The sequence below is a fragment of the Sitodiplosis mosellana genome, unplaced genomic scaffold, assembly GCF_009176505.1.
Source record: "Sitodiplosis mosellana isolate CC-2019 unplaced genomic scaffold, AAFC_SMos_1.0 Smas_scaffold_6150, whole genome shotgun sequence".
In the NCBI taxonomy this organism is placed as follows: Eukaryota; Metazoa; Arthropoda; class Insecta; order Diptera; family Cecidomyiidae; genus Sitodiplosis; species Sitodiplosis mosellana.
In genome coordinates, this window is record NW_022601391.1 from 1,824,373 (window position 1) to 1,850,761 (window position 26,389).

A 26,389-nucleotide genomic window follows, 5' to 3' on the forward strand; every position below is an offset into this window, starting at 1 on the left:
TCGTGCAATTTGTCGCGCTGACATTAAAGGATTGCCTAGGAAATCGAACACTTGATACTTGTACGTATTTCGTAAATCGTTGCGTGTCATTCGAGAACCCATAAAAATATGTCTATGTAAAATACTAGAAATTTTTCTTCCACAAAAATACATAACTGAAGAAATTAGAAGCGAGCAATGCAATGACATGACATGGTGTGTGTGTATGTGTAGAAGAAACTTGGCCGGTTGTTTTTTTCTGAAACGAAGGTTGCATAAATCAAAATGCCATCGATTAGTGCACCATTCGAAAGGCGAGTTGCATGAAAACATTAGTACATACATTTATATGTATCGTATTGACGAACGGCGGCGCTGTTTTTTTAATGAACTTCATTGCTGCAAACTTTTCCCCCATTTCCACCGTTGACAGACAGACAGACACAGACTTTCAGTTCATTATCATATTTCACTTACTTTCGCTCGATATAATAACTTCAAACGCAAGAATATATTTTTTGTTTGGTTGTTTTTTTGTTTCAAGCAAAAGTTGGAAGAATTGCCATCCAAGTGCGACACACACGCATCGCTTTCAGAACTATTTGGTGCCAGTGAATTTGTGCGAATGTAGGATTTAGTTTATGCTCTGTAAAATGTACAGAATGGCAATGGGATCTGCTAGAAGAAAAACAAATGTGTGGAAAATCAATGGCTGAAAAGCCAAAGTAAACCCAACGAAATGATGGAAACAACATAAAAAAAAACTGTGGCATCGTGAAAAGCTATGATTATTCTGGATGCATATTCTTTATGCAGTTACAATGTCGTTTTTTTTTTCATTCTCCGCCCGTTGCATCCAACAAATAAAAAAAAATACGACTAATTTCTCGTTTTGTCGACTGCGTGTGCGGTTTGTTGCATTATTTCATTGATCCGATGCTTCGCAAATGAAAACAAACGGCACTCACAAATTATCAGTTGCTGTAGAACGACTTAAATAGCAATAATCATAATTCAACTGCATGCGCATTTAGTGCGATGCAATGAGAAAATGCTAAATGTAATTCTTTTGAATTGAGCAACGAAAATAGAAGAAGAGCAGTGGCGGCGGCGGTGGCAGTAACATGAAGTAAATGTGAGCGAATAGAAGATGTGTTGGTAGCGGGCAAAAGTGGTAAATGGCAAATATGATGATGGGATTTATTCATCGACTTGTGACTTGTAGCCAAAGCCAAGTGCTAATTTACACGGTAGCCACAATAACAGGTTTGATGATCATCTCAAACAATGATTTGACGCACATTTACACACACACAAAGCAGAAAGCACAAAGAATACAAAAAAAAAGTAATATATATAGAAATCTAGAATCCATGAAATGGAAATGATGGAGGAAATCAATACGGGCAAACAGAGTATAATAACAGTATTTTGTAATGGAATTGCCGCAATCGCAGATAAACTGCCGATGCACGATGTGGAAGAAAAGCGTGAAAGAAAACCGCGACGTCTCATGAAATTGCAATGGACAAAAAAAAACTACATCAGTTTAAAATGCAATTTGGTTGAATGCATCTCGTCGCCGTCTTTGTGTCTGTATCTGTCGGAAGACAGGATATTCCCAATGTTGCCGGTTTGCATTGATTCGTTTTTATCGCCCGACAATGTGTTGCTGTGTGCACAGTTTCAATGTCTATGCCATAAAAGTAATCAAAGTAATGAAACCAAAGAGACGAGTTGCCGGCAACTTCTCCACCAGCAACTTTCGTGACTTCGACATAAAAAACTTTGCTGGTCACTTGGTGCTTTTTCCCTTCGTGTTGTTGTTTGTCTACAGTAAGAAAATCTCCGTCTGCGTCGGAGTGGACGTTGAAATAACATTGATATCTGGTAGATAGAAATCATTGACTTTCCTCACATATGGAATTTGATTCTTTTCTAAGTGTGTTTCACTTGCAGCAGATGACTTGCTTCTCACCACTTGCTGGGTTTTCAATTGCGGCCAACACACACACACACACACACACACACACACGAGTGCTGAAATCATTGGAACGTTCACATATTTCGAGTGTTAGAAGACCCAAATTGATTTGAACAGTTGAACAAATCCGAAAACACCACATTATAAGCTATTACATGAGATGAGAAACTCAAACTGAGCCTGAAGATTGATAAACGACAACAAGATGAACGACTATTTTTCGGCTTTGGCTACGTGCTGCGACCTCCTCGATAATGTTCAATGATGCGTACAGTAATTTGAAAATCGGTTAAAATCCCATCAGAAGTCGACATAAGACGCATCATCTTTTCTCAAATGAAGCAATTATCGCTCGCTTTGGGCCCAATAAAATTACGGTATATGCATTAAGTATTCAGGAAGAAAAAAACATGTGTTCAAATCGGTGCTGTGCATTTTGGGTGTTGCAGTGTGCGTGTTAGATCAGAATTACAAATGGAATTTCTTTCGTTCGAAGCGCACTCAGAACCCATCGAGATTAAATTGAATTGGTGCTATTGACAGTAAGGAGGAGAAACGAAAATTAGTATTACAATTTTTTTTTCGAATAATTCATACGCTGAATAAGAATATGAATGCATTTATTGAATGGCTGAAAAAACGGCGTACAATAAGAAGAAGAAAATGTTCACAAACAATGACGACGTTGCTGATCACAACTCACAATATTACAAATACGATGGCTAAACGTGATTGAACAATGCACTGAGCATTGAAGTCAATGACTTCTCAACGAAATACACAAGCAATAACACACAATGGACGCACCAACGAAAGGAAGAAAAAAATGATGATTTATACGATAATGGTTTCCTCCAAAAAATGCTACTTCTAAAAATGAATGCACAATTCATTTAAATCGAATGCAGCGATTAATCACGCACATTTGTTAACCAAATGAGATGTAGAATATTTAATCAAATGAAAAAGACATAAAAACCCATCGTGTCCATCATATATTTATCGAGTTATCCCACTTATTGGAAACGATTTCGTATACCATCAATCAATTGAAATCCAAATGGATTAATGGTTTTGCCACATAAAAATCAAATTAAATATCAATGTTTCGGTTGCGTTCGTTCAAAGTGATACAACGAGAGATTAGCGTTACTACTACAACAGTATGAATTTATGTGTTTAGGCGCGAGCGAATAAAATTAGTGGCAAGACCCACATCAATGCCACAAGAATAGTAGCGCTAACAACAAAATCTAAATGAAATTCAGTGAATCAAATCTTGTGACAAATTATTTCGTGGAGGAAGTGATATGCGCTCGAATATTTGGCAGATTGTTTTTTGAACGGGAAATTCAATTGAATTATCCGATGAAACCAACCAGAAGTTTAAGCCTGTCTCGATGTCGATAACACTTTTGCCACATACGAGAACTTTTACATTAAAAACGAATGAGAAAGGTATTAAATTCCTCGTTTTGGGGACTAATTTAAATGGATATTTGATAAAGAGAGTTTTCCATGTTTCGTGCTCAACAATCACAGCTAATCATCGAATTCAAGCCATTTCATTATGCGAGAGAACAATATGAAGAAGAAGAAGAACAACGACAGAGACACGAACATTAGAAACGCTTCGGTTCAAATTCACATAATTTATTTAACCGATTTTTTTTTTAAAGAGAATCAACGAACTAACTCAAAAAGTACAACAGCCACATCGAACTAGACCAAAAAGTATTCTTCGCACGCCGCGTTAAACCATCAAATCATTTTCATGTATACAGCGAGTGTGTTGTGTGTGTGTGTGTGTGTGTGTGCGTATGTATCGGTATGCACAAAAACTCAAAGTTTGTTGTACCAAACTAAACAACATCATACTAAAAATAGTCAATAGAAAAGTTGGCCATAAGTGTTTACCATAGAATGTGTGTGTTTGCTACGCACTGGGTGAGGTGCTTTACTTCAATATCACACAATGAAAAGAAAAGAAAATAAAAAAAACTAACAACAACGACAACCAACCATCAGTAACAAAAAGAATAAAAGAAATAGATCTCCGCACGAGATAGCGAAAAATACACACTGAAATCCCGAACCAAATATTCAACACACGACAAAAAAAAAACAACAATCCATCGAAAATGTGCTTAAGCAAGTAATTAATGACGAGTAAATTCTATTTTCGTCGCTCGCAATCTACTTTATGGACGATGTGTGTTTGTGTGTGTTGTTTTTCTTTCTTTGGTTTCATTTTCACTTTGTTGCTTCATTTTATGCGATTTGCTGCGCCATGTAAAATGGCTGGTGAGCGCCAGCCGAGAGAGTGGCATTCGTCGGCACTCCATTCGAGCGATGCATTTGCATAAGGTGAATGTAATTTGTCGAAACGGAAAGAATTTCGGGCTTTAAATTGAAAACGGGGATTTTCACTTTGCATAAATCTCGTTGCATGCCTAAAATTTGTCGACTACTCCGAAATGTCGACTCACTATTTTGAATTCAGTATGGCACTTCATCTATTTTATTCGAAGTTGGTTGTTTTTTATCTTCTTTCGTTCAAATTCTGTAATGTTTTTAAGCATATTTTAAGATTGAATGCGCTTGGCGATCGAATCATCATCTTTCACACGTAATGGAGATATCGCACGGCGAAGAGGGGACAAGCGGGAACAAGAGATGCTCACTCATTGCAATGATGAGCTGAATATGATAATGTCAAAAGCTTTCTTTCTCTAATGAGCCCAAAGATGAATTTAATATGCATCTATATTTACATAAATTCGTTGGAATACACATGGCAGCTGCCTCGTTTGCATCATAGCCGATGACAACCGACGCGCCATTGCTTTTTGTCGGAATTTCTAATCGAAAATGTGCTCGAACATTTTGATGCTCGTTTCCATTGGTTTTCGTTACAAAATCTAATTTCCACGTCAAAAGGGCACTATGAACATAAATGGTTTCCTTTAATAATGTAAAATCTGTATTTCGCAAGTTGATTATGCAATCGCAGTCATCGTTATTCGGCAAAAATGTAGCGACGGTAATTGTAGCGGAAAAACTGGGTGCACAACATCAAAGTGAAGAGCGCATTTGCTGTGGCCGAACGTCATGCGGCATGCACGCATAATTTCGCATAAAAAAAGGAACATGACGACAGTCACACTGTCATGTGCGTGCTGCTGCTGCTGCAAGAAATAAAGAAGGGAAAAAAACGAGAAACAAGAACGATGCTTGTATCGATTTGCACAATTGAAATTGACTTTCTCCCAGAGAGCGAGGGAACGAGTACGATAGAATGCGTGAATCATGAATAAATAATTGAATTAAATTACACCAACAATTGTGACTCTGATTGGATTGTTGTGAATTTACGGCTGGATATTATCACTGGCAATCAATCGGGATGTCAGTATTGTGGCGTGAAATGTCAAACTCAACATCAAGAATGTATATGAGCTAACAATACAATAGAACACAACACATCACCGTATCTATAACCTTGTACTTGATTTTTCGAAAATCACAAGGTTTTTTTCCCCTATTGTTACGTGCACGGTAACAATAACGAAATATTCAAACATGTACTTATCTAGACTCAGTCACGCTGGATCGGTTTTGGGCGCTATTGTCATATCGTTGTCCTTGTGCGGGCGGGCGGGAGCACATTTCGTGTGTGGAAAAACGAAACAAAATAAAATCGAAAACATTCGGGAAAATCATATGAAAACGTGATATTCCATACGAACAGATGACTCCATAGCCATATGTATTGTGTCATCAAAACTAACTGTAATTTGTGTATGGCATCGAATTTCTGATTTGCAGAAAATCGAATATCCAAAATGCACTTTGTCGATGGAATCTTGTTTGCAATGGCATCGTTTGATGAGTATTTGTGTGTTTGTGTGTGAACCGTATCGATTGACTATGTTGGATCGATTACTGATAAATAACCTATATACTCTATATGCCATTCGGTGGTTAGTGATTGGTTTGTGTGTAAGTCTTTGTTTTTATTTTTGTGTACCTGTTATTGAGCCTAATTGTGATATATCGAAGCAACTGCTTCGAGTTTTCATTGTTTTTAGCGGCGATGAATGGTTGAATGATGCGACAGTCATTGCTCTAGTTGTGTTGGCATAATTTGACGATTGGTCGGTGGTGATCCAGTCGGTGTCTATTGCCTTCGATGCACTGCGTTTAAAGTGCTCGAGAAAATTGTCGATTTGAACTTCAATCGAACTTGATGTATTGGCCATTGTTTTACTTTAAATTTTTTTTTTCTCACATTTAAACTGTCACATATCTCTTCACTTCACTTATTCCAATGATTTAAATTTTGATTTTTTTTCTTCATTTTCCGCATTTTTCTTTTTGCTCTGCGTTCAACATTTCGTATCACTTTGTACTGGCCATTGAGTGACACACTACCATCGGCCCTTAATTTTTAATAGCAAACATTTACCCTTTGCACTATTCACTTGAACATTCACACTGACATTTTCTGTATCTTGTGCTTTTCCCACGCTCAGTGTGTATAAGTTATCAATAACATTGACCAACCAGGCTGCCATTAAATTTGCAAAATCAAATGTTGAAAAATAGAACAGAAATTCCATTCAATGCCAATCGAAACTGGCCGAATATTAAGGCAAAACAACACTATTTTTCCGCGTATTCGTTTTATCTCGCACCAATACAAAAGAATCAACCCAACTGAGTAAGACTTTCACATGGAAAACCAATGTATGAATCGTATTCGTTGTAACAGCGCTACATTGAATGACGACGCGAACACGAACATTTCCACTAGTGCACTGAGTTCATCGGTAGATTCTTGACACCGACCAAACCAACAGTATGTTGTAAGTACCTGCGCGCGTATTCTTCTCGCCAAGCATATACGTACTCGGGCTGCGTTTTCATATTCACCGACTTCCAACTACATTCGAACGAATGTGACCGCGCGCGCTCGACTGCCAAGCAGCAGTAGTAGCAGCAGCAGCAGCAGCAGCAGCAGCAGCAGCAGCAGAACCGATGGGCAAAGGCACATTGCGGGAGCTAGAGCCGTAAACGGTTGGAAAACTGAATAAATATGTATGATTCCGCGCTAGCATTTCTATGTTACGACGTTCTGAATGGAAAAATTATTGTTATGGATGTCGCTCTGGCTCACGCGCGTGCTTGCTCGTTCATTCTTCGGCCATCGGAGGCAATGCACATGGCACGGAACTACGCATTTCACGGTCGGAAAGAGACAGAAACAATTGGTATGAAATTGCTAGTCGAGTTCGATGGATGCGCGCTATAAACAACGGCCAACAACATTTGCAAAGAGAGCGAAAGGAAGGGGGCTGAGAGAGAGAGAGAGAGAGAGAGAGAGAGAGAGAGAGAGAGCGCAACTAGGAAAGCGTTATGCGTACTCAGCGCCGAGATATATGAATAAGTGTGTTCTATGATTTTCATTGGATTGGAACACGAAATTGAAAAAGAGACGGCACGAAAACAAAAATGTTATCGTATTGCGTGACACATCGGGGCAAAGAACAATGCACGCATTTTCTACCGAAAAAAAGAGAGACAATTATTCAACGGCGGAATAATGACGAAAGAATGGAAGGCAATTGGTAGAACAGACGAATGAAAAGAACCTTTAACGAGCAATTTCTTGAAATGAACAATGCACCCGCCCAATTCGTTCAATTCCAATTCCAATATGATATTGGCCACTTTTGATGATAGACTATTGTAAAACGGTTATTTTTAGGCAAAACGCACTAGCAATTTCACACATGTTCAGTCAACGATGTTGATGACCACGTCAAGTAATGAAAAAAAAATAGAGACAGGGAGAGCAAGCGCGGGAGCGAGTGGTAAGAAGGCATTGGTTCTATGCACTCGTTTAGCAACCGTTACCACTTCAACCATCGAGCAGCTGATGGCTTGCGCACTGTACAAAACTCACTCTTTCACGTTGCTATGACCAACAGCTTCGAGGAGGCACACAATTTCTTTCATTGTCAAATGTCATATATAGCACAACAACAGTGTGCAAGAATTTTCGCGAACATGCGTCGCAATTCATTGACTCATCCGCAAATTCCTTTCGCCACATTCATTCACATTCGATCCGTGTGGGCTGTTCATCTTTTTTTTTGGCAACAACAAAATCGCACGTTTCAAACATTTTGTACGTTACAAACAGATGCTGTGCTGGCCGTTTGTCGCCTTCGATCATATCGCTCACGCTTTATTTTCGATACGATGAATAAGACATTGTTTTCATGTTTGATGCACTTGAGCTAGACACAATTTAAATGAATCACAATACTAGAGACTCATCATCATAGGCATCATCATCATCATGCATCCAATGACATCGTTTCGGCCGAATAGAACAAAAATGGCAATGCTCAATGCGTGTGTATGTTCCAAATCGCATAGAGCAAATGATTAACGAATTAATTAAGCGTTTGCTACGATTTTGTGTGATGTTTGAACAGAAAAACCTTTATCTGATCATCATTCTAATGCATATGTATGGTGTTTGTTTGTTTTCACTTTTCCACTCGGTTCTTATTCAATTAGAGCGATTTTACTAGTACTGTGATAGGCGGGAAACAACCTTGACGGAGTCAAAGTTGCAAATATTATGATCATATGGTATGTGTAAGCTGTAAACAGCCTTCGTTTCAATACAATTATCAAACGATTGTCATTTTGATAGTGATAGAGTTGTTCCTTTCCGATCGTGAATCTCCGCTGGGCCATAGATGTTTCGCTGGGCCAAAGATCGTCGTCGTCGTCGTCGTCGTCGTCGTTGTAGTTAATAATACGACCAAAATAGAGTTTGACAATAATTCAAAGGTTGCTATTGTGCCGAATCGAGTAAAGGTGTTGCAATTCAAAACATACATCTTACATTGGCGAAAACATTCAAATGCAACGAGCATAAAAATCGATTGCAAGTCGGTTTAGTGCATCGAATTGTTTTTTTTTTGTAGCTGTATGGTTCCGTTTCCACCGATTGCAAATCGCTGACGAACATTCGATTTAAACGAAAGTCGTGGGAGCCGAAAATGCCAGTAATAAAAATACACATATTCATGTTATGACGAACGAGAGAAAAATCAACACGACGAATATGAGCTCACTGCAAAATCTGTTTTGATTGTAATAAACACGGGCTAAAATGTATACAAACGCACTATATGCTACGCATTTGTCGTTCGCACACATACTGTTGTCTCTTTCATGCCAATAGCATGAACCTGTACGTGGGCTCTTATCATCGTGTGCGTGCGCACACATCTTCAACGTCACATGAGATACAAATACCAGCATAATCAATGACATTGGCTCGACAAAAATCGAAGCACACAGTGAAAAAAGTGTCAAATATTATATGAACCGTGAATACATCCACAGTCTCAACACATTTGCATCAATTGCAATTAAAAATTGCTGGTTATAAGTGGAAAATATCGAAAATTTGGCCATAAAATCGAGCTGACACACGCTAAATTTTCTCCAGTCTGCATTATGCCATTGTGTTGAGTCAGATTTCATTTGGTTGGCTGTGTTTTTGTGTGGAAAACGGCGATTTATTTCGTGTTGAACTTGAGTGAGTATCTTTGATTGTCGAATTGACCGGTTTACAGTTAAAGAAAAAGCAATAAAGAAAGAAAGAGTGAGTCGAGTTTTGTGTGTGATACTCACCGTGATGGTGATCATCGGCTGTAGCTACTACTGTCGACTCCTCTGTATTGAGCTCGGTGTGTGTTTTCATTAAATTCAATTAGACAAAGATAGAACGACGAGAATAAACGGAACAGAATCACCGAGTCACACACGGAGAAGAAGAAAGTCTTAAAACTATATGCAGCCAGCACATTCAGAGTCAGTAGTTAATAGTCGTTCAATCGCACAACCGAAAGCCGAGCCTTCATCACACCATTCAACGTGTGTGTTTACTTGAAATAATAATTAGTTTGATTAATTTTTTTTTTGTTATTCAGTTCCTTATTTTTTTGCGAACTTTTTTTTATCGTTTATTTTTACAAATTATTATTTTTTACTCCCATTTTTTTTTTGCCCCCAACCGATAAGCATAGGATAAATTCGGCGAAACAAATTCATCGAAGCAAAATTAGTTGAATAATTTCAATTTCTTTCCCTCCGTAGATTAATTGTTCACTGGTTGTGTGTGTTTACGAATTAATCAAGTGTTTTATCAATTGGTGCGAGAGAAAAGAGCTTAAAAAGCAAACGTCGCAATATCAGTGGAAATATTGGAAAAATAATTTGTTCAATTCATCAATTTTTATACCGTCGATAAGAACAACAACGAAAAATGGGTCGTAAGTACAAGTTTTTCTTCTTTTCTTTTTATCCACAACATTTTTGTATATCGATTTGGATAAAGTTCAAGCGGCATTTGAGATTTTGTTGGGATGTTTGCCTGTATCGATTATGCTTCGTTTCATTTGATGTGTTTGTGTGGTTCTATCGGCCGACCTGTGGAACCGTTTCATCATACACAATCTGACAAATCCAATACAAATTTCAATTAGACATTTGTCGAATCAATGCAAGCAACGCACGTGCACCGCACCAAATCCGATAACACCAAATTTTTTTTCCTCCCATTTGCGAATGCAGCAAAAAATACGCAGAACGATTATTTACGCTTGGTTTTTAATACGAGACTACTAGAATTTTGATTGAAAATGAGACAAATTCAAATCAATTGATTTGACCTTGAGTAACCTTCAGTCGATAATTTTTCACTTTTTCTTGTTGTTGCTGTCGTTGTTTCTATGCGAAGTGCTTGGGTGTCGTAAATTGGATTGAATGCAAGATTGTTTTCATGTTGTGTATAACGCACTGTCAAATTGAACATTTCAAGTACTTGAGATGTGGTTTCGAGTGGAGCGCCAAGTTCAAAAATCCCAGGCGTTCAGTTCGAAAAGTCGTTAAGATTATAGGCCCATTCAATCGGTCTGTGTACCATTATATAATTAAATCTGCATCGCGGAAGTGACATGATATTTTGGTTTATCTCAATGAAATAGAAAAACATAGCGATAGCGTTCCATTTGATACGTTGCACATGTTTGAACCTATAAGACAAAACTGCATTGATACTAAATGTTCAATCGATTCGCTATTGAGAGAAGGAAATAAAGAGTTTTGCAAATTGCGTTCTATGATGATCCGACCATCTATTTTAAGTTTCTTACACGATGAGTCATGCAATCGCCGAACCTAATGGAATTGTGAGTGTCTAGCGAGATAAAGTAGCGGCTCAAAAGAGAAAGTGTTATATATTTAGATTGTTCACTCATCGTACCAATGATTTGAGTCAGATCATCATTTTCCATTAGTGTTTTTATTTTCTCGCTCGATCATGCGTAATTTTCCCACTGGGTCCCATTCGAATTTCGCCAATTTCTCACCATTTGTCAAATATAATCGACTGACATCAGAAATGCGACTCTTTGGACGCAATATCAGACTTACGAATTTCATAATAAATGAGGCAGCATTATTGAAATTGTAACGAACAAATGTCATCAAACGTTTGTGTCGCGCTTCGCAAAATTGACACACTCACTCACACACACTTACAATATGAAAAGGTATGATGCAAAGGATCACATTTTATTTATTTTTAAATTCGGGAGGCAAACGTAAGAAAGAAGGAAACTTTTCTCTTTTTTTTGTGTAACAATCGCGTCATTCCTGAATCAAATCAACATCACGTACACCAAATACATCGCGATCAAAGCCAACAAGCAACAAATTAGGCGCATTTTCATCGGCTCACTCAATTTGCCACAGCAATTTTGCAGCATCGCCAAAATCGGTCGGATTTTACGTTCTATGCTAATTTTGTCCAGTTCTATCTCTTGTTGCCAACTGATGCACTAGAAATGATGGTCGTTAAAAATGTATAAATTTAACTGGCGATCATCGATATGAATTTCGATTTTCAAATTAATCAATTGATTTTTGATGAAACAAATCAATTGACACTCCTTTTTTTCATACCATTTAAACTAGATGGTAAATTTATGTTGAAATTGAAGTTTTCTTTTATTTATTTTCCTTCTCTTCTTGGTTATTTAATCATTGCAAAGTGAGAGAAACAATTCTGTATAATGTCATTCACAAAACGAAATAAGGAATGTAGAATGAACGAGACGAATTTAAAAAGAAAACACTACCGAATTCATCGAACGTTGTCAATAGAGCGATTGATTGCATACACTTCATTTAGACGTGAAGGTTGAAACATCGAAATAAAAAAAATCAGATCAAGTTTACACGTTTCGTAGAAAAGCGTGAATAGATCACTTTTGAAACATTCTTTTGGTATGTCGTTGCATCGGTGATTGGTGTTTGCGATGCGCTACGCTGTGTGTTGCATTTTGAAACGCAATTTTATGCATAAAATCACTGCATCCGAATGCGAATGCAATGTTCTTGATTTTATGCGGAATTGATGATTTGCCAACAAATGATTTAGTTCATGCATTTTTTTCGCGATCATCGCTTTTTGCGTACAGCAGATTTCCTCAATCGCATTTATCGCCGCCTCGCTACCTTAACACGTTTGATTGAACTGATTCTTGCGCTCTCGACGACTATAGCAAAGAAGAAGGAAAAAGATCTTCATGCGAGTCAATGTTTTTGTTTTGAATCATATTGCCGTTCATTGATGTCACCCTCTTTGCGTTGCCGCTAAGTAGAAATTATCGCATCGAGTAAAAATATACCGCATGTTCGCAAGTGTGTTAGGCTAGTGTACATAGTGAATTTGAAGTCAGAATAAGACCATGTTGATTTGATCTGACCTTTGTCGAAGGCACCATTCCGAATCGGCTTCATAATCAAATCCATGGGATCGACGCAAAGCATATAATGTGAATGAGCGCGTATTCAATGACACAGAGTGGCGAGAAAAAAAAACTAATACACGCATACACACCGATGGAAATATGCTCACAGGAACAGCTATTTAAAAGCGGAATGCGTGTTTCTCTTCTCTTGTTTTTCTCTCTCTATAAAATCGCGAGCGAACAATTTATTCGCTTCTTCTTTTGACAATGCTATTTTTAGCCAATTTTGTCGCAGAGAAAGCATGCACTCATCGAATGGGAGCATAATCAGGCGGCGAAAATGTTTCGAATCCATACAATTTGTGAATGAGACGTACACCAAATCATTCTATGCATTAAAAGAAAAATGCTATGAAAATGATTTGATTTTTGCGGCGCAATTGAATGAATTGAGATGTCTGTTCCTATTTGGTATAAATTAGACGCCAACACTGGATCTGTGCACCGTTCATGAGAATTACGATCGCATCGTTATATTGATTCAATGACATGTCTCAGTTTATGCGGCGCGACAGTATGAATCAGTCCATTTCGCACCTACAACTTCGGTGCTTGCCAACTCGATGAACATGAACACTGAATAATAAAGCTTCGTGCATGGTATGCTGAAAAAGTTGTTGCCATGTTTAGTGCTGCTGCCGATGAATCAAAGTAACACAAGTAATTCCCTTGCTCTTCCGTGCCATAGCATCCGAATGTAATTATAGCATCGAAAGAGGTGAAGACTCTTCACTAAAGAGAAAGACAGAGAGACCGAGAGAGCGCAAGAGAAACTACAGACGCAAAAACACACCTATCAAAAGCCATACGAAAACGTAACCAATATTTTCGTGTTGACTGGTTCTCATTTTTCTCTCCCGCCATTCGTTTTGCACTTCGTTCAGAGCACAATAATATTCGCAAATAACTTGATTTGTTTTCATGGTTTCACATCTACGCACATTCCATGGAAGCAACACAGTGCCAGAGAGGCAAGAAAGCACTTCAACATTCTCATTTTCCGTTGCACGTATACGGAATTCGCGTCTAGATTTTTTGTTGAGCGTAACATTCTTGATATTTCGCTCTTTTCACCGTGCATGCAATTGACGCCTTTTTTCCCGCCTCATTCGAATTATTCAGTTTGGCTTGGTTTTGATCAAACATTCAATTTGGTTTGTATGTTTTTCACCACACGGAAAATCGATGTCAAAAAATAGAATTTGATACTAAAAAAAACACTCAGTGACCAAATTTCATGCTCAGCTGTTACTATACAAGAATTGTGTGATCTTTTGTTGCCAAAGTTTCAACTCATAAATTCTATGGCATCTGTATCCGCGATGAGTCGGAAAGTGTGAATTCGTAATGCATTGTTGAACTGAATGAATTCAGGATTCGAATCGCATTTAACGTTTTGAGTTGTGGTTTTCGCGTCATACAAACACGCCAACCAATATAATTCATTTTTGATTTCAGTCAAACAATTTACGTCGTTTGTCCTATCCCGAACTTTCGAATTTGAAGTGATCAACGATGATGTTTTTTTTTCGCTCATATTTCGAACATCTAAAAATAAACAAGTGATCGAGTACGATGTGAGGTTTTAAGTTGAGAGGCTATTGGAATTTTCAGCGTTTTTCAGAACGCATTTTAACTTTCCACACCACTTGTAGTAGCCAACAAGTCACACACACACACACACACAACAGGCTAATTATATGATTATGAAAAATAATTTCACAATCCAATTGGTCGATTGGACGAGAGCGAGGGAAGTCGCCAGTTTCGTTTTGTGATTAAGTGATTCGATTCTATTTTAAATGAAATGGATTTCACGGTAATCATGTGGTTGGCTGTAGAAATAGCCGGCGCTATTTTGTTTTTCATCATGCAACATTTCAATTGGCTTCTGAAACTGTTTACTTTATAGTATAAAGTTTATACCAAGATGGAGTTATTTCTGGCAAAGCGCCTTCTGCCATGAACGATTACAAATGAGAATATTGCTCTGAATGAGAATGAGAATAGAAGCGATCGAAAATCCACCAAATCGCAAATTGTCGAAACACATACACACAATGAAAAAAAAAACAATCAACCCGAACTGAGACGAAACAATTTGCGTTGTTCGCTACTGTCGTTGTTTTTGATCGCTTCATTATATCTTTTTTTATTTATTTTAGAATTTCTCTCATTCGGTTGATTTCAATGGTTTGTTTTTATTGCCACCACAAAGATCATGTGTGTTGCAAACGATTTGAAAATAGTCCAAACCAAATAAACCCAAAAAAAGACCAAAATTGAAGAGTACGAATGACGAAAGGTAGATTGTCATTGGCCTGTACAATGACAACACCAAACAAATTCTCCAAAATAAATTTCGTTGTGACATACCAAAATAATCCGTGCGCCGAACAAGATAGCGACCACGCGGTGGATGATTTTTTTTTCGTGTATGATGAATCATGCAATGAAGTCACAACTTTCTTCAATTAAAATGTGATTTCGTTGGGATGGCTGCGAATGGTTTGTTGTGATCGACCACAACCACATAAGGCAATCATTTTATTCCATTCGAAATTGGTAATCCCGCAATGTAGCGATGGTTTGATCGCGCGCAACACTTCGTTGCATCGTGATCCATGTCTCAAAACATAAATAACCGCAAACGAACCATATTTAGTCATTTCATCGATTTCGATTCAGTTCGTTTTTTTTTTCTTTTGCTTCGCATTAACAAGAATAAATTTCATTTCTCTTCTTTTGCTTTCCGATTTCGCACATAAACAGAATTTGCGTGGGTAACATTAGCTACGAATGATTCATATGCATTGGGTGCATTGGTTGTGGCACATTCACTGAAAAAGGTCAACACAGCCCATCAGCTAGCCGTTTTGATCACACCAGGTGTGACACAGTCGATGCGCGAAAAATTGCAAATCATTTTCAATTTGGTGCAAGAAGTTAATGTGCTCGATTCAAAGGATGCCGCCAATTTGGCATTGTTATCGCGTCCAGAACTAGGCATCACCTTCACCAAATTGCACTGCTGGCGATTGACACAATATGAGAAATGTGTCTTCTTGGATGCCGATACTTTGGTGAGTACAAAACGCTTTTTTCCCCCTCTTTATCGACAGATGACAAGAAAAATATGCTTTTGATTAATTTCGTAGGTGTTGCAAAATTGCGACGAATTATTTGAACGCGAAGAATTGTCGGCTGCTCCAGATGTGGGCTGGCCAGATTGCTTCAACAGCGGTGTGTTCGTATTCCGTCCAAGTTTGGATACGTTCGATAAGCTCACACAATTTGCCGTGCAAAAAGGTAGCTTCGACGGCGGCGACCAAGGGTTATTGAACTCATACTTCGCCAACTGGGCACAATCCGATAGTTCAAAACGTTTGCCATTCATCTACAATACATGCTCAACCGCATGCTACTCATATCTTCCAGCATTTAAGCAGTAACTTCAACTTTTTCTTCTTTTTTTTCAATATGATTTGGTCAAATTTGATTCTGACATGGGAAAAAAATGAAATTCATTTCTTTCTGTAGATTCGGCGACAATGTGAAGATTCTTCATTTCATTGGCCAATTGAAGCCATGGGTTATCAACTTCGATCCAGTTGCGAAGAAACCAAACCCACCAGCGGAATACAAACATTTGGCCGAGTACTTGGATTTGTGGTGGAACATTTTCTGCAATGAGGTTCACCCAAAATTGGTGACAAATATGGTGAGTCATTGTTTTGCATTTCCATCCGCATCACACTTTTCTTGACTTTGTATCATGGGACAAATTTCCAAAATTTTTGCTGATCGTTTTATTTTCTTAATTTGGAAATGCCCTTAATTTGAGAATTTTTGGCTTGTATTCCTGCGTTTTTTTTTTTTTTTTTCATTAACACCGAGTGTGACAATATATAATCTCCCTGATATCCCGAATGACGTTTAATTCTTTTTTATTACCCAATATCGCTTTCTATTTCAAATAATAATAGAGTTAACATTTTAATATACTGACCAATCATATCAATGAAATTGTTTTTCTCTCCTAATCACATTTTCAAGTCTGAAACAAAAGATAATGTGGGGGTAAGTCATACATAGACTCAATGTGTGATTTGTTTCATTCGTGAAATGAACAGTGATTGAAAGATCTGATCGCAATTTTCGGTTAAATTTTGTAGGGTTTCGTTGTATAAATCGTCCATTGAACTTGTTTTTTTTTTCAAATCTATTTCTTATTTATTTTTGAATTGATCTTCTCCTTTTTTTGAATGTTAATCGAATGTTAAAACTATTAATCGCAGAATAGCAATGATCGACGACATAATGATGCATCAAGATGGTATGAAAATCCCCAATTCCTTTATGTCCCTCCAATTGAATATTTGAATGTTCAACGAACCACAGAAACCGTATTCCTAGACCCATGGGAAGCATATTATGAAAAGCAAAATACACAAAACGACGCACAATCCGAAACACAAACGGTGTTGGCTGAACAAAGCACAGACAATATTGTGCACACTAGTTCAGAGCCGCAAACAGTTCATGTGGAGCATGAATATGTGGCGCCGCCTGAACAAACGCAATGGCAAAGTAACACAACACAATGTGTTTATCAAATACAAGATGATAGCTGTGACTATCATGAGCAATACCAACCATGTGAATCAACACAACCCGAACAATCGCATAGCGAACATCAGCACACACACGAACACAGCACTCAAAGTATTATTGAAAGTACAAATCAATGTTCCTTACCAGCTGAAACCGAAATCGAAACCGAAATCGAAACCGTATCCAAATCCATTGATCATTCTTCCACCCAAGAAATTCCATCCAATGACAATTTCGTACCAAGTTCAAGTCAAATCGGCGACAATTCGGACGCAAGCGGCAATGATAACAATGATCAGGTGCGTAGATCGTTCGCATTGCATCCATGTATGCACACAACAATCAAATTAAAAAAACAAAAAAAAACATACAAATTTCCTCTTCTGATGATACCAAACAGCTACTTAAATTTGATGGCAACATTATTAAGTTTAGCTTTCAATTCAAGTGCTGAGCTTATGATACGTATTGATTGTGTTGGGCTGGAAAGTAAATTCCGTTTCTGGGAGGGAAACCATCTTCGCTTTTCAAATCTCGTCTGGGTTTAATTTTTTTTTTTGTAATTTCTGTTTGTGCAAACTTTATATATCGATCTATTGTTTTAGTGTGTTTTCGTTACAATTTCATGGTTCGGTTAATTTTTGGGGTTTGTATCTCGTTTCGAAATGAATATTCTGTGTGACTGCACATTTGTGTCCTCTCATCTTATATTCTGTATTTGTGACAAATAGTTTTTATTCGCAAGTAAACTTGATTCAACTAACGTAACATTGTGACTAATCATATTTTGACTCTGTATTGCAATTAACAAACAAAATTGTCAAAGAAATGCTTTGCATCCGAATAACACGCATGACTAAACTCTATCTCTACCATCATCGATCAACACGCACAACAACAACAAAAAATCAACTGCATTAGTTAAACCGATTGAAATGGGAAACTTCTTGCCACATAAAAAATAAATCCTCTTTTTATACTCTATCATTTGATGATATCAAATATGCATCGATCTATTTGTATTACAGTGGGAAATAGTTTTAACTTTGCGATTAAATAGTGAAATTTCTTATTTAAAGAGAAAATGTACAACGACAACAACATCAAATATTTCTATTCCGTACGTTTGACTAATGCAATTCATTTTTTCTCGCTAGTTTTTGTTTCTTCTTTTGATACGATTTTCATGTTTCATTTGGTTTTTATTCAAGACATTGCATGAGTCTTAGTAGAATGAACGGATTTTTTGATGCTGATATTAAACGACGTTGTCTCTATGATTTGTAATCATGAATTTTTTTTGCTATATTTAATTGTACGAACAGGCTGGATTGGCTGGCGCCTTGGCCGGTTTGAAATTGGGTGTTGCACGTTCGGCCGAACAAGAAGCATATGAAAATAATTGCCGACGCAACTACTGGGAGCACGGTAACATCGACTACTTAGGTAAGGATTCGTTTGATAACATCTGGAAAAAGATAACACAAACGTTAGAATCTAAGAACGGATCATCGACGTCTGAGCAAGAAAGACGTGCTCGCACACCAACACCACAACCAGAAGATAAATTGCCAAAAGATGCCAAGAAGGAAGGTAACTAAACCGCATTCAAGCCAAAATAACGAACAATGCGCCTATCACATCACACTTTGCACGCACAAAAAAAACACACACAAATACACACCGTCGTACACACAAACAATTATACACAACACAGGAAGTGGCTGAAGCGCAATCAATACTTCTTTTAACAAAAAAAAACACCGCCAATACTTATACTAAACAATGAACACAAACACAAACACACACATTACGCAAATTAACTTTCATCACACTGTATCTCTTGCTAGGGAAACGCATGATTTATGATTTTGTTTTCTTCTTTTTCTTGTGTAAAATTTCGACACACATACAAATCGCCAGCAATGTATTTCATTATTATTGTTAGCCAAATTGATGTACCGTTACAATTAAATGTTTTCTTTTTTATTGTGAATTCACAATTCAAATTTCGTTATTCACAATGAGAGCGATAGAAGCAAAAAAAACAAGATACAACAAAAACCACTCACAAACACAAATTACAACACAGTTGAGAGAGTGTCTATATGTTGTTCGTTTCATGGTTCATATTGTATTTGGATTATATTTTTTTTTAAATACCACACACAATTTCTGTTTGTAGCAAATTTGCCACCACTTTTTTTTAACAACGGAATATTCATTTATTCTTGATGAGAAACAAAAATGATAATAGTAAATTGTAAATCATGTGGAGAGATTCATTTTCATCACTCAGTAACAATTTTTGTCTAGAAAATTATTTACAAATAATAATGATAATATTAAAAAAAAAATAATCAAACAGATAGAGAAAGAAATACACTTGAATTAAACAGATCAGGATCATAAATTTCATTACCTGTTTTAATTTTAATTTAATTTTTTATTTTGAATAATTTTTTTTTCTTAATTAAAAAAACCAAATTAATTTCAAAGCATTTAGAAAATATCATCGCACAAACTCATTGCTAATAAGCCAATTATTTACTAAAATCGAATTAAGCAAAGTAATTTTAGAAGTCAACACTTAAAATGCCTTACAGCTTGACTAATGCAAGTGGACAATAGAAAGAAAGAAAAAAAAACAACTAGAATATATGTTAGTTTGACTCAATTTTTAATTTTCACACTCGAACACAAACAAAAAATCAAAATTGTAAATTCCGGCTGTAAACGAAGAAAAGAAAATGATCGAAATTGTGAGGGCTGTCAATTTGGATGTGTTTTGATCATTTTTCTTCTCCAAAAGAAAATGACAAACAAAGAAGTTGAAAAAAAAACACGATCGATTGATGCCCAAAATTTGTACATTTTGTACTGCATTTGAGTTCATGATCGACAAACATCAATAATAATGATAATAAAAACGGAAGAAAAAAAAATTCGTCCAAGATCCAGTCTAGTTTTCGTGTAGAAAGAAGAAAAAAAATTTTTGTTTCCTTTTAGAAAAAGAGATGATTAAATGAAAAATTAAATATATTTTTGTGGAATATTTTGGAGTGTTTGTATTAATCATAAATAACCAAGTAGCGTCTCAATTGTGTCTTATCTCACAACACTACATTTTCGTATAGAAATCGCACAAATATTTTCTCCTCCCAAATTGGAAGTGAATGTTATGTGAGCAATTATTTGGAAAATTGTTGATTTATTTTTTTGTCTTTGGATCATCTGTTCAGAAAAAAAAGAGAGAAGTAAGTTTTGTTTTTTCAATGAGTTATTTAATTTATTTCAAAGAATTTTACGAAAGAATGTTTTATTTTTGTGACCGTTTTGATTTGTTGTTTCCAAAAAAAGGCTCTAATTTGTTTTGTTCCATTAACCGAAATTCAATTTATGAATGAATGATTTGCTTCCTAATCGATTGAGTCATGTCAACAATGACTGTGCGATTTGTTTTCCAACTCTCAGCACTTTTATGTGTTTTTCTCTCTCACACACGCGTACACACAAACATACACGTATAAACACACGGCACACACGCACATACAACTCTTCTAAACCACCACCGAAAATTGTTTATATTTTCTCGCAAAACGTAAAACACCCTCGAAATGTGGAATGAAATCCAACATCGAAGGGAACACACACACATACAATAAACACTCAACTTTAATTTCTTTTCTTTTTCTATGAACACAAAATGTAAACCACACACGTATACACACAATGTTTCTGATTTTTTGCTTTTGTTTTCCATCCTTATACTAATCGAAGAAAAAAAAAATGTTTTTTCTGTTTTTTCAAACCGATGTTTGTAACAGGAAACGGGTTATTCATAAATTACCTGCCGCAAAAAGTCAAAAATCGAATCAAACTAAAAGAGCCGTCGCCACAGCCATCACCATCACATTCTCCATCATCTTCATGATGCCAAAAAATGCTACTACGTATTGTGTCGCATATCATCCAGCCAAAAAAAAATCAATCTAAAATTTGTTTGCGTTCAAATTACAGTATCCTCATAATATACTAACATTCTTTCGTCCGCTGCGAAGCAATTTAAAAAACATAATAGATTGCTAATTCCAACAAAAACCAATTCACTAAACATGTAAACCAGCAAATAATTAAGCAAAACGCTGCAACTAATCAACAAGTCAGGCCCATTCGAGACAAACTGTAATTCGAAAAAAAAACCGAAAACACACATCACTTGGCATCGTATGACCAAGATCATCGAAGGATTTAGACCACAAAACACCATCGTCATAACAAGAGCATCTGTACAAATTATTGTCTTCTACATAGTAGATATGGTTGTGCTAATCGAATGATTCACACGTAATTTTATTATCGCATAAATGGTAAATGTTCGTTTGTAAGTGTCGAAATCGTACAAAACAAAAATTCTTTTTGGACAATTCATGATTGTTTTAGCACAACGTCAAAGAAAACGCAGTCAATTCTCATTAAATGTTCCACATTCATTCAATGAAAGATCAGATTCGATTCGTGCATGTCAGTCCATTCTGTGGTGTAAATTCTAAATACAAAGACACCTACACTACACAAACACGAGTACTGAATCCGAATAAAGCCACAGAAACAGACAAACAAAGTCATATCAAAAATATCTTGATAATTTGAAGAGATTTAAATTAAACTGGGTTTTCTTTTACATTGAATCATTGCGAAAAACAAAAAAATAAAAATGAAAAAAAAAAACAGCCAAATTAGGCCCAATAATTTACGAGAGCGATGAAGATGAATACTGTCTAAGAGAAGATATTTCTCTTGAAGGATCCCAAATTAAGGAGCGCATCATTCATGAAACGGCTACTGATGGACGCCAAATTACCAAGAGAATCTGCACACTCGAGGGAACTCAATACGAAGAAGTGGAAGAATGGGAAGAGACTCAGACGGGCGAAAAGAAGAATGTAAAGAATACGAAACGTACAAATCCATTGAAATCACAACCATCATGTGGTGGTAAGAAGCCGTCGCCAGCCGCCGAAGCTGCTCTCAAGGCACTTGTCAGCCAGGAAATCGTTATCGTTCCTGGTCACACCAAGGTTGAGTTTGATGAGAAGAACAACATCAAAACGATCACCGAGAAAACCACTTCTGGTCATCAAATCACCACACTTCAAACCTTCCCCGATGGTCGCACCAAGACCCAAACCAGAACCTTCTACGATCCCATTTCAGTGCCAATCGGAGAAGACGAAGAGTATGAAGAGGAGGAAGAGGAAGAAATCATTGAAGAAGAGAGCTGGCAACCAAGCTCAACCAACACTCAAGTCACTTCGACCAATAAAAATCAACAAGCAAAGAATGTCAATCAACAACAGGTCACCAAGAACACTACTAATGTGAGCAACCAACAGCAACAACTTCAAAAGCAACAACAACAAACTTCAACCCAACAAACAACCAAGCAAGTGTCCCAACAACAACAAAAAACCGTCACCCAACAAACATCGACAAAGACGACCAGCGAAACCCAAGTCCATTCACAAAGCAGTAAGACGCAACAACAAGAACAACAGAGCATTCAGAACACGCAAAACACTCAGAACAAACAAGTTGTCCAGAAGGCTAACAATCCAAATACGCAAGTCGCTGTTCCAAGTGGTCAACCACGCACCACTATTGTTAAGAAGAAGTTGGACACTGGCGAAGAAATTGAAATTCATACAACCATTTCGGCCGATGGCTTGTCGAAGACCTGTCGCCGTATTGTGACCAAGCCAGCTGAAGAATTGGAAGTTACGGAATATGAAGAGACTCACTCATATGAGCCAAACGAGACGAAAATTACCAAAACTTCGCAACAATCGACCACCAAGAAGGTGACCGAAACCACTCAAAGTGTGCAACAACAGCATCAACAGCAGCAACAGCATCACCAGCACGAACAAACCCATCATCAACAGCAAACGATCAAGAATCAACAACAAACCACGAAAAATCAAACCAATGTCACTGAGCAGCAACAACATCAACAACAATTGAAAAATGTTGATACAAAAAATCCAACAGCCGTTGCACCATATGGACAAGACGAATTCGTTGCTGCTCAACACTCGACCCGGCGCACAAAAGTGACCGAATCGGTTACAATGATTGTGCAAGATGAGCACGGCACCTCTGGTGTGACAAAGACCAAGCAAACCGTGAACAAAGAGCAAAATGTGCTCTCTTCACAAACCGGCAAACAAGATCTTGCTACCACTCAAAACCAGACGACGGTGAGTGAGGAAGAGCATGTTTTGAGTGTGGAAGAAATTGAACGTTTGTTGCAACGTCAAACTAGCAACGATAGCAAGCAAATCACTCAAGAGATTTCATCGTTGAGCAAAGATCAAATTGATCAATTGTTGCAACACCACAACAAGACCACCCAACAAATCAAGCAAACGCAACAATCGCAACACACAAAGCAAACCACTCAGCAAACATCAACATTGACTCAAGAACAAGTTGAGGAATTGAAGCGATTGCAACAAATCAAGAAGACCCAACAAACTACCCAGCAAACAACTCAACAGACCACACAGCAAACTACCCAGAAATCCAAGTTGACTAAAGAGCAAATTGACAAACAAGAGAAGGAGATGCGCCAACAATTGGAACAACAGAAGCAGATGTCAAACGTTGATCAACGATTCACCAAGAATCAAAATCAAACCATTCGCACCGAAACGCATAAAATAACCAGCACCAGTGAAAAGACGTTCACAACCACAATGGGTCATGTTGTCACCCGTCCGGATACTTTGCCCGGTGAAGAGACAACCGAAGAAGTGCGATATTTCCCTGGTGGTGTTGAGTATGTCTGGAAGACGGTTCGCTCCGATGGCTCGTCAAAAATGTCAATGAGAACATTCTACGATCCAGTTCCAGTGGACGAAGAGGATGATTCTTTTGGGGGTAAAAAAAAACTTCCAGCTGCACATGCCTCTAATGTCGGCGCTCAGTCAGGATTAAAGAAATAAGAAATGCAAACGAATGAATCTCATTGAGAATGAACGAGATCAAATACGACCTTGATCTCAATCAGGCTTGAGCAATGCTCAATTTTTGCCCAAATCGAAGAAAAAAGAACAACAACCATCACCATTGAGTTCTCGATTTTTAAAACAATTCATGTTTTTTTATTCAATTTATTCTTTTTCTACGCTTTTCATTGCTTTTATTAACAAACGGCTGCATTTCTCAAATTGCGTTTCTTTCGTTTACATTCGCATTTCTTTTTTTCTGATGATGTTTTTTCATAATAAATATAAATATTGTTCCACACATTTTGCGTCGACAATATTTTTTGAAACATGTTTTAGATTGATTCCCGTTAAATAAAAGAAAAAAAAATTAGGCCAACAAAATGTCTTCAAGATTCTCAGAATTTAGTATTATCTTCCTTTTCATTTCTTTCAAAAAAAAAATTCTTAGAATTTATTGTAAAACTAACAACAAATTATCCCCACACACAAAAAAAACAGTCTTCATTTTTTCCCATAAAAAGGATAAATGTGGAGATACATGGATAAAAAATCAAACAATTTTATGAAAAATATGTTACAGTAGATTTTATGAAATTGTTTAAAAAAAAAGGTAAATCAATATTTAAAAAAATGCAATAAAAAAGTTACAATAAAATGAAATCAAAACGAAAATGTTGCGAATCGTTTTAATTGGCTTACATAAAAATTAGTTGGGCTAGGTCAAGGATTATGCGCATGACGATGGGTAAATTCAATTGTATTTTTTCGGTGTAACATTTTCGAAATTGCAACGCACACGCACACACACATACAACTCAGGAATCTTTTATTGGTTTTCCATAACGACACATCGCATCTCGACGGCTGCTCTCAATCAAATAGCTTGACAACGTCTTGAATCGTTCACACATCCATTCGTTTTGCATATTTGTGTTTGTCTTACGCCAATTTGATCTTTGTTCATGCTTATTTTTACTATGTGATCCACTAACAATGAAGGCGCGGAAGAGGAATTGTCTGAGCAATTGAGCCAGTTTGTCTTTGAAATTCGCCTTCAACGATGCGCTTATGTGTTTTTGTCTGGAATGTCGCAACGCGTGCCGCGCACGCTCCATGTGTGTACGACATTATATATTTGGTTACTGCTTCATCCTGTGTAAGTGAGGTTTTTGAAAAATTAATGTATACTTTCCATAAAAAAGGAGTTCGTAGAATTTCCGATGTGGCTACTCCGATCCCAACGATTCCCGTAACTAAAAACGCCACACCTATTGCTAGCTTCGCGCCTATTCAAAAAGTCGAAGAAGCTGATGTAGAATCCAAAGCACCGTCCGAGGAACAGACATCACAAATGTCATCATCGACTGCGGCAAAAACTGAAGTAAAACCCGAAGTAAAACCCGAAGCCAAAACTGAGCCAAAACCAGCGGAAAAATCAATACCAAAACAAAGTTCGCCCAGTGCTGAATCCAAACCGACTGTAACTATTCCGACTGTAACTCCAGCAAAAAAAGAGGGCACACAAGAACAACAGCCCACAACACCAACAGTAACATCGCCCACGCCTCCACAATCACCAGCTTCGGGCAGCACTCAAAGCACACCATTGACCACGACAAAAGACCTTAGTGCCGTTCACGACGTGCCCGATACACCTCCAGCTGGAAAGAAAGCACCAAAAAAAGATGCGACCAAAAAAGAAATACCAAAAAAGAAGAAGTAAACTAACATCATCTTCGTCCCTCTTTTTATTACATACTCAAATATTTCAATTGATTCATTCAACTCATTTTCGCGTCATAAATATTGCAATTCATATATTTAGCTTGATGTTTTAGCTCTTCATTTGAAATAAATGTGCATCTTCGAGATTGTTTAGCCGGATGATCGTT

General features: G+C 37.2%; 2 protein-coding genes across 9 annotated transcripts in view; one reads left to right on the plus strand and one right to left on the minus strand.

Annotated features, from left to right (window-relative positions):
• LOC129574045 (guanine nucleotide exchange factor DBS) overlaps positions 1-7,933 on the minus strand; it is an 87,847-nt gene extending 79,914 nt beyond the window's left edge. The window contains exons 1-2 of one of the 5 annotated variants that reach the window (XM_055455362.1): positions 7,745-7,933; positions 5,994-7,198 (exon numbers count right to left, since the gene is read on the minus strand). In XM_055455362.1, coding sequence (XP_055311337.1) covers positions 5,994-6,225 — 232 coding nt within the window. In that variant the 5' untranslated portion in view covers positions 6,226-7,198; positions 7,745-7,933. Of the gene's footprint in view, positions 1-5,993; positions 7,199-7,744 lie in introns of those variants that run through there. The other 4 variants (XM_055455361.1, XM_055455368.1, XM_055455364.1 and 1 more) reach the window with 4 other exon arrangements.
• Positions 7,934-8,693: 760 nt separating this feature from the next.
• Positions 8,694-26,375, plus strand: LOC129574047 (glycogenin-1). Of its 4 annotated transcripts, none has more exons than XM_055455378.1 (7): positions 8,694-9,928; positions 10,151-10,326; positions 15,643-15,953; positions 16,029-16,318; positions 16,411-16,591; positions 18,810-19,077; positions 25,700-26,375. In XM_055455378.1, the coding sequence occupies exons 2-7, from the start codon at positions 10,320-10,322 to the stop codon at positions 26,218-26,220; spliced, it is 1,578 nt and encodes a 525-aa protein (XP_055311353.1). In that variant the 5' UTR covers positions 8,694-9,928; positions 10,151-10,319; the 3' UTR covers positions 26,221-26,375. The 4 variants fall into 4 exon arrangements, with proteins under 4 accessions (XP_055311353.1, XP_055311352.1, XP_055311351.1 ...); XM_055455376.1 differs by lacking the exon at positions 25,700-26,375 and adding an exon at positions 22,291-25,169 and having other exon boundaries at positions 9,598-9,930; positions 18,810-18,930; XM_055455379.1 differs by lacking the exon at positions 25,700-26,375 and adding an exon at positions 21,312-22,251 and having other exon boundaries at positions 9,598-9,930.
• Positions 26,376-26,389: the final 14 nt, after the last annotated feature.

What these genes read in the sequence shown, in the direction of transcription:
- LOC129574047 (XM_055455376.1), top strand. An exon ending in TCTTGGATGCCGATACTTTG is followed by an intron (nt 15,954 to 16,028) that starts GTGAGTACAAAA and finishes TTAATTTCGTAG; the next exon opens with GTGTTGCAAAATTGCGACGA. An exon ending in TATCTTCCAGCATTTAAGCA is followed by an intron (nt 16,319 to 16,410) that starts GTAACTTCAACT and finishes TTCTTTCTGTAG; the next exon opens with ATTCGGCGACAATGTGAAGA.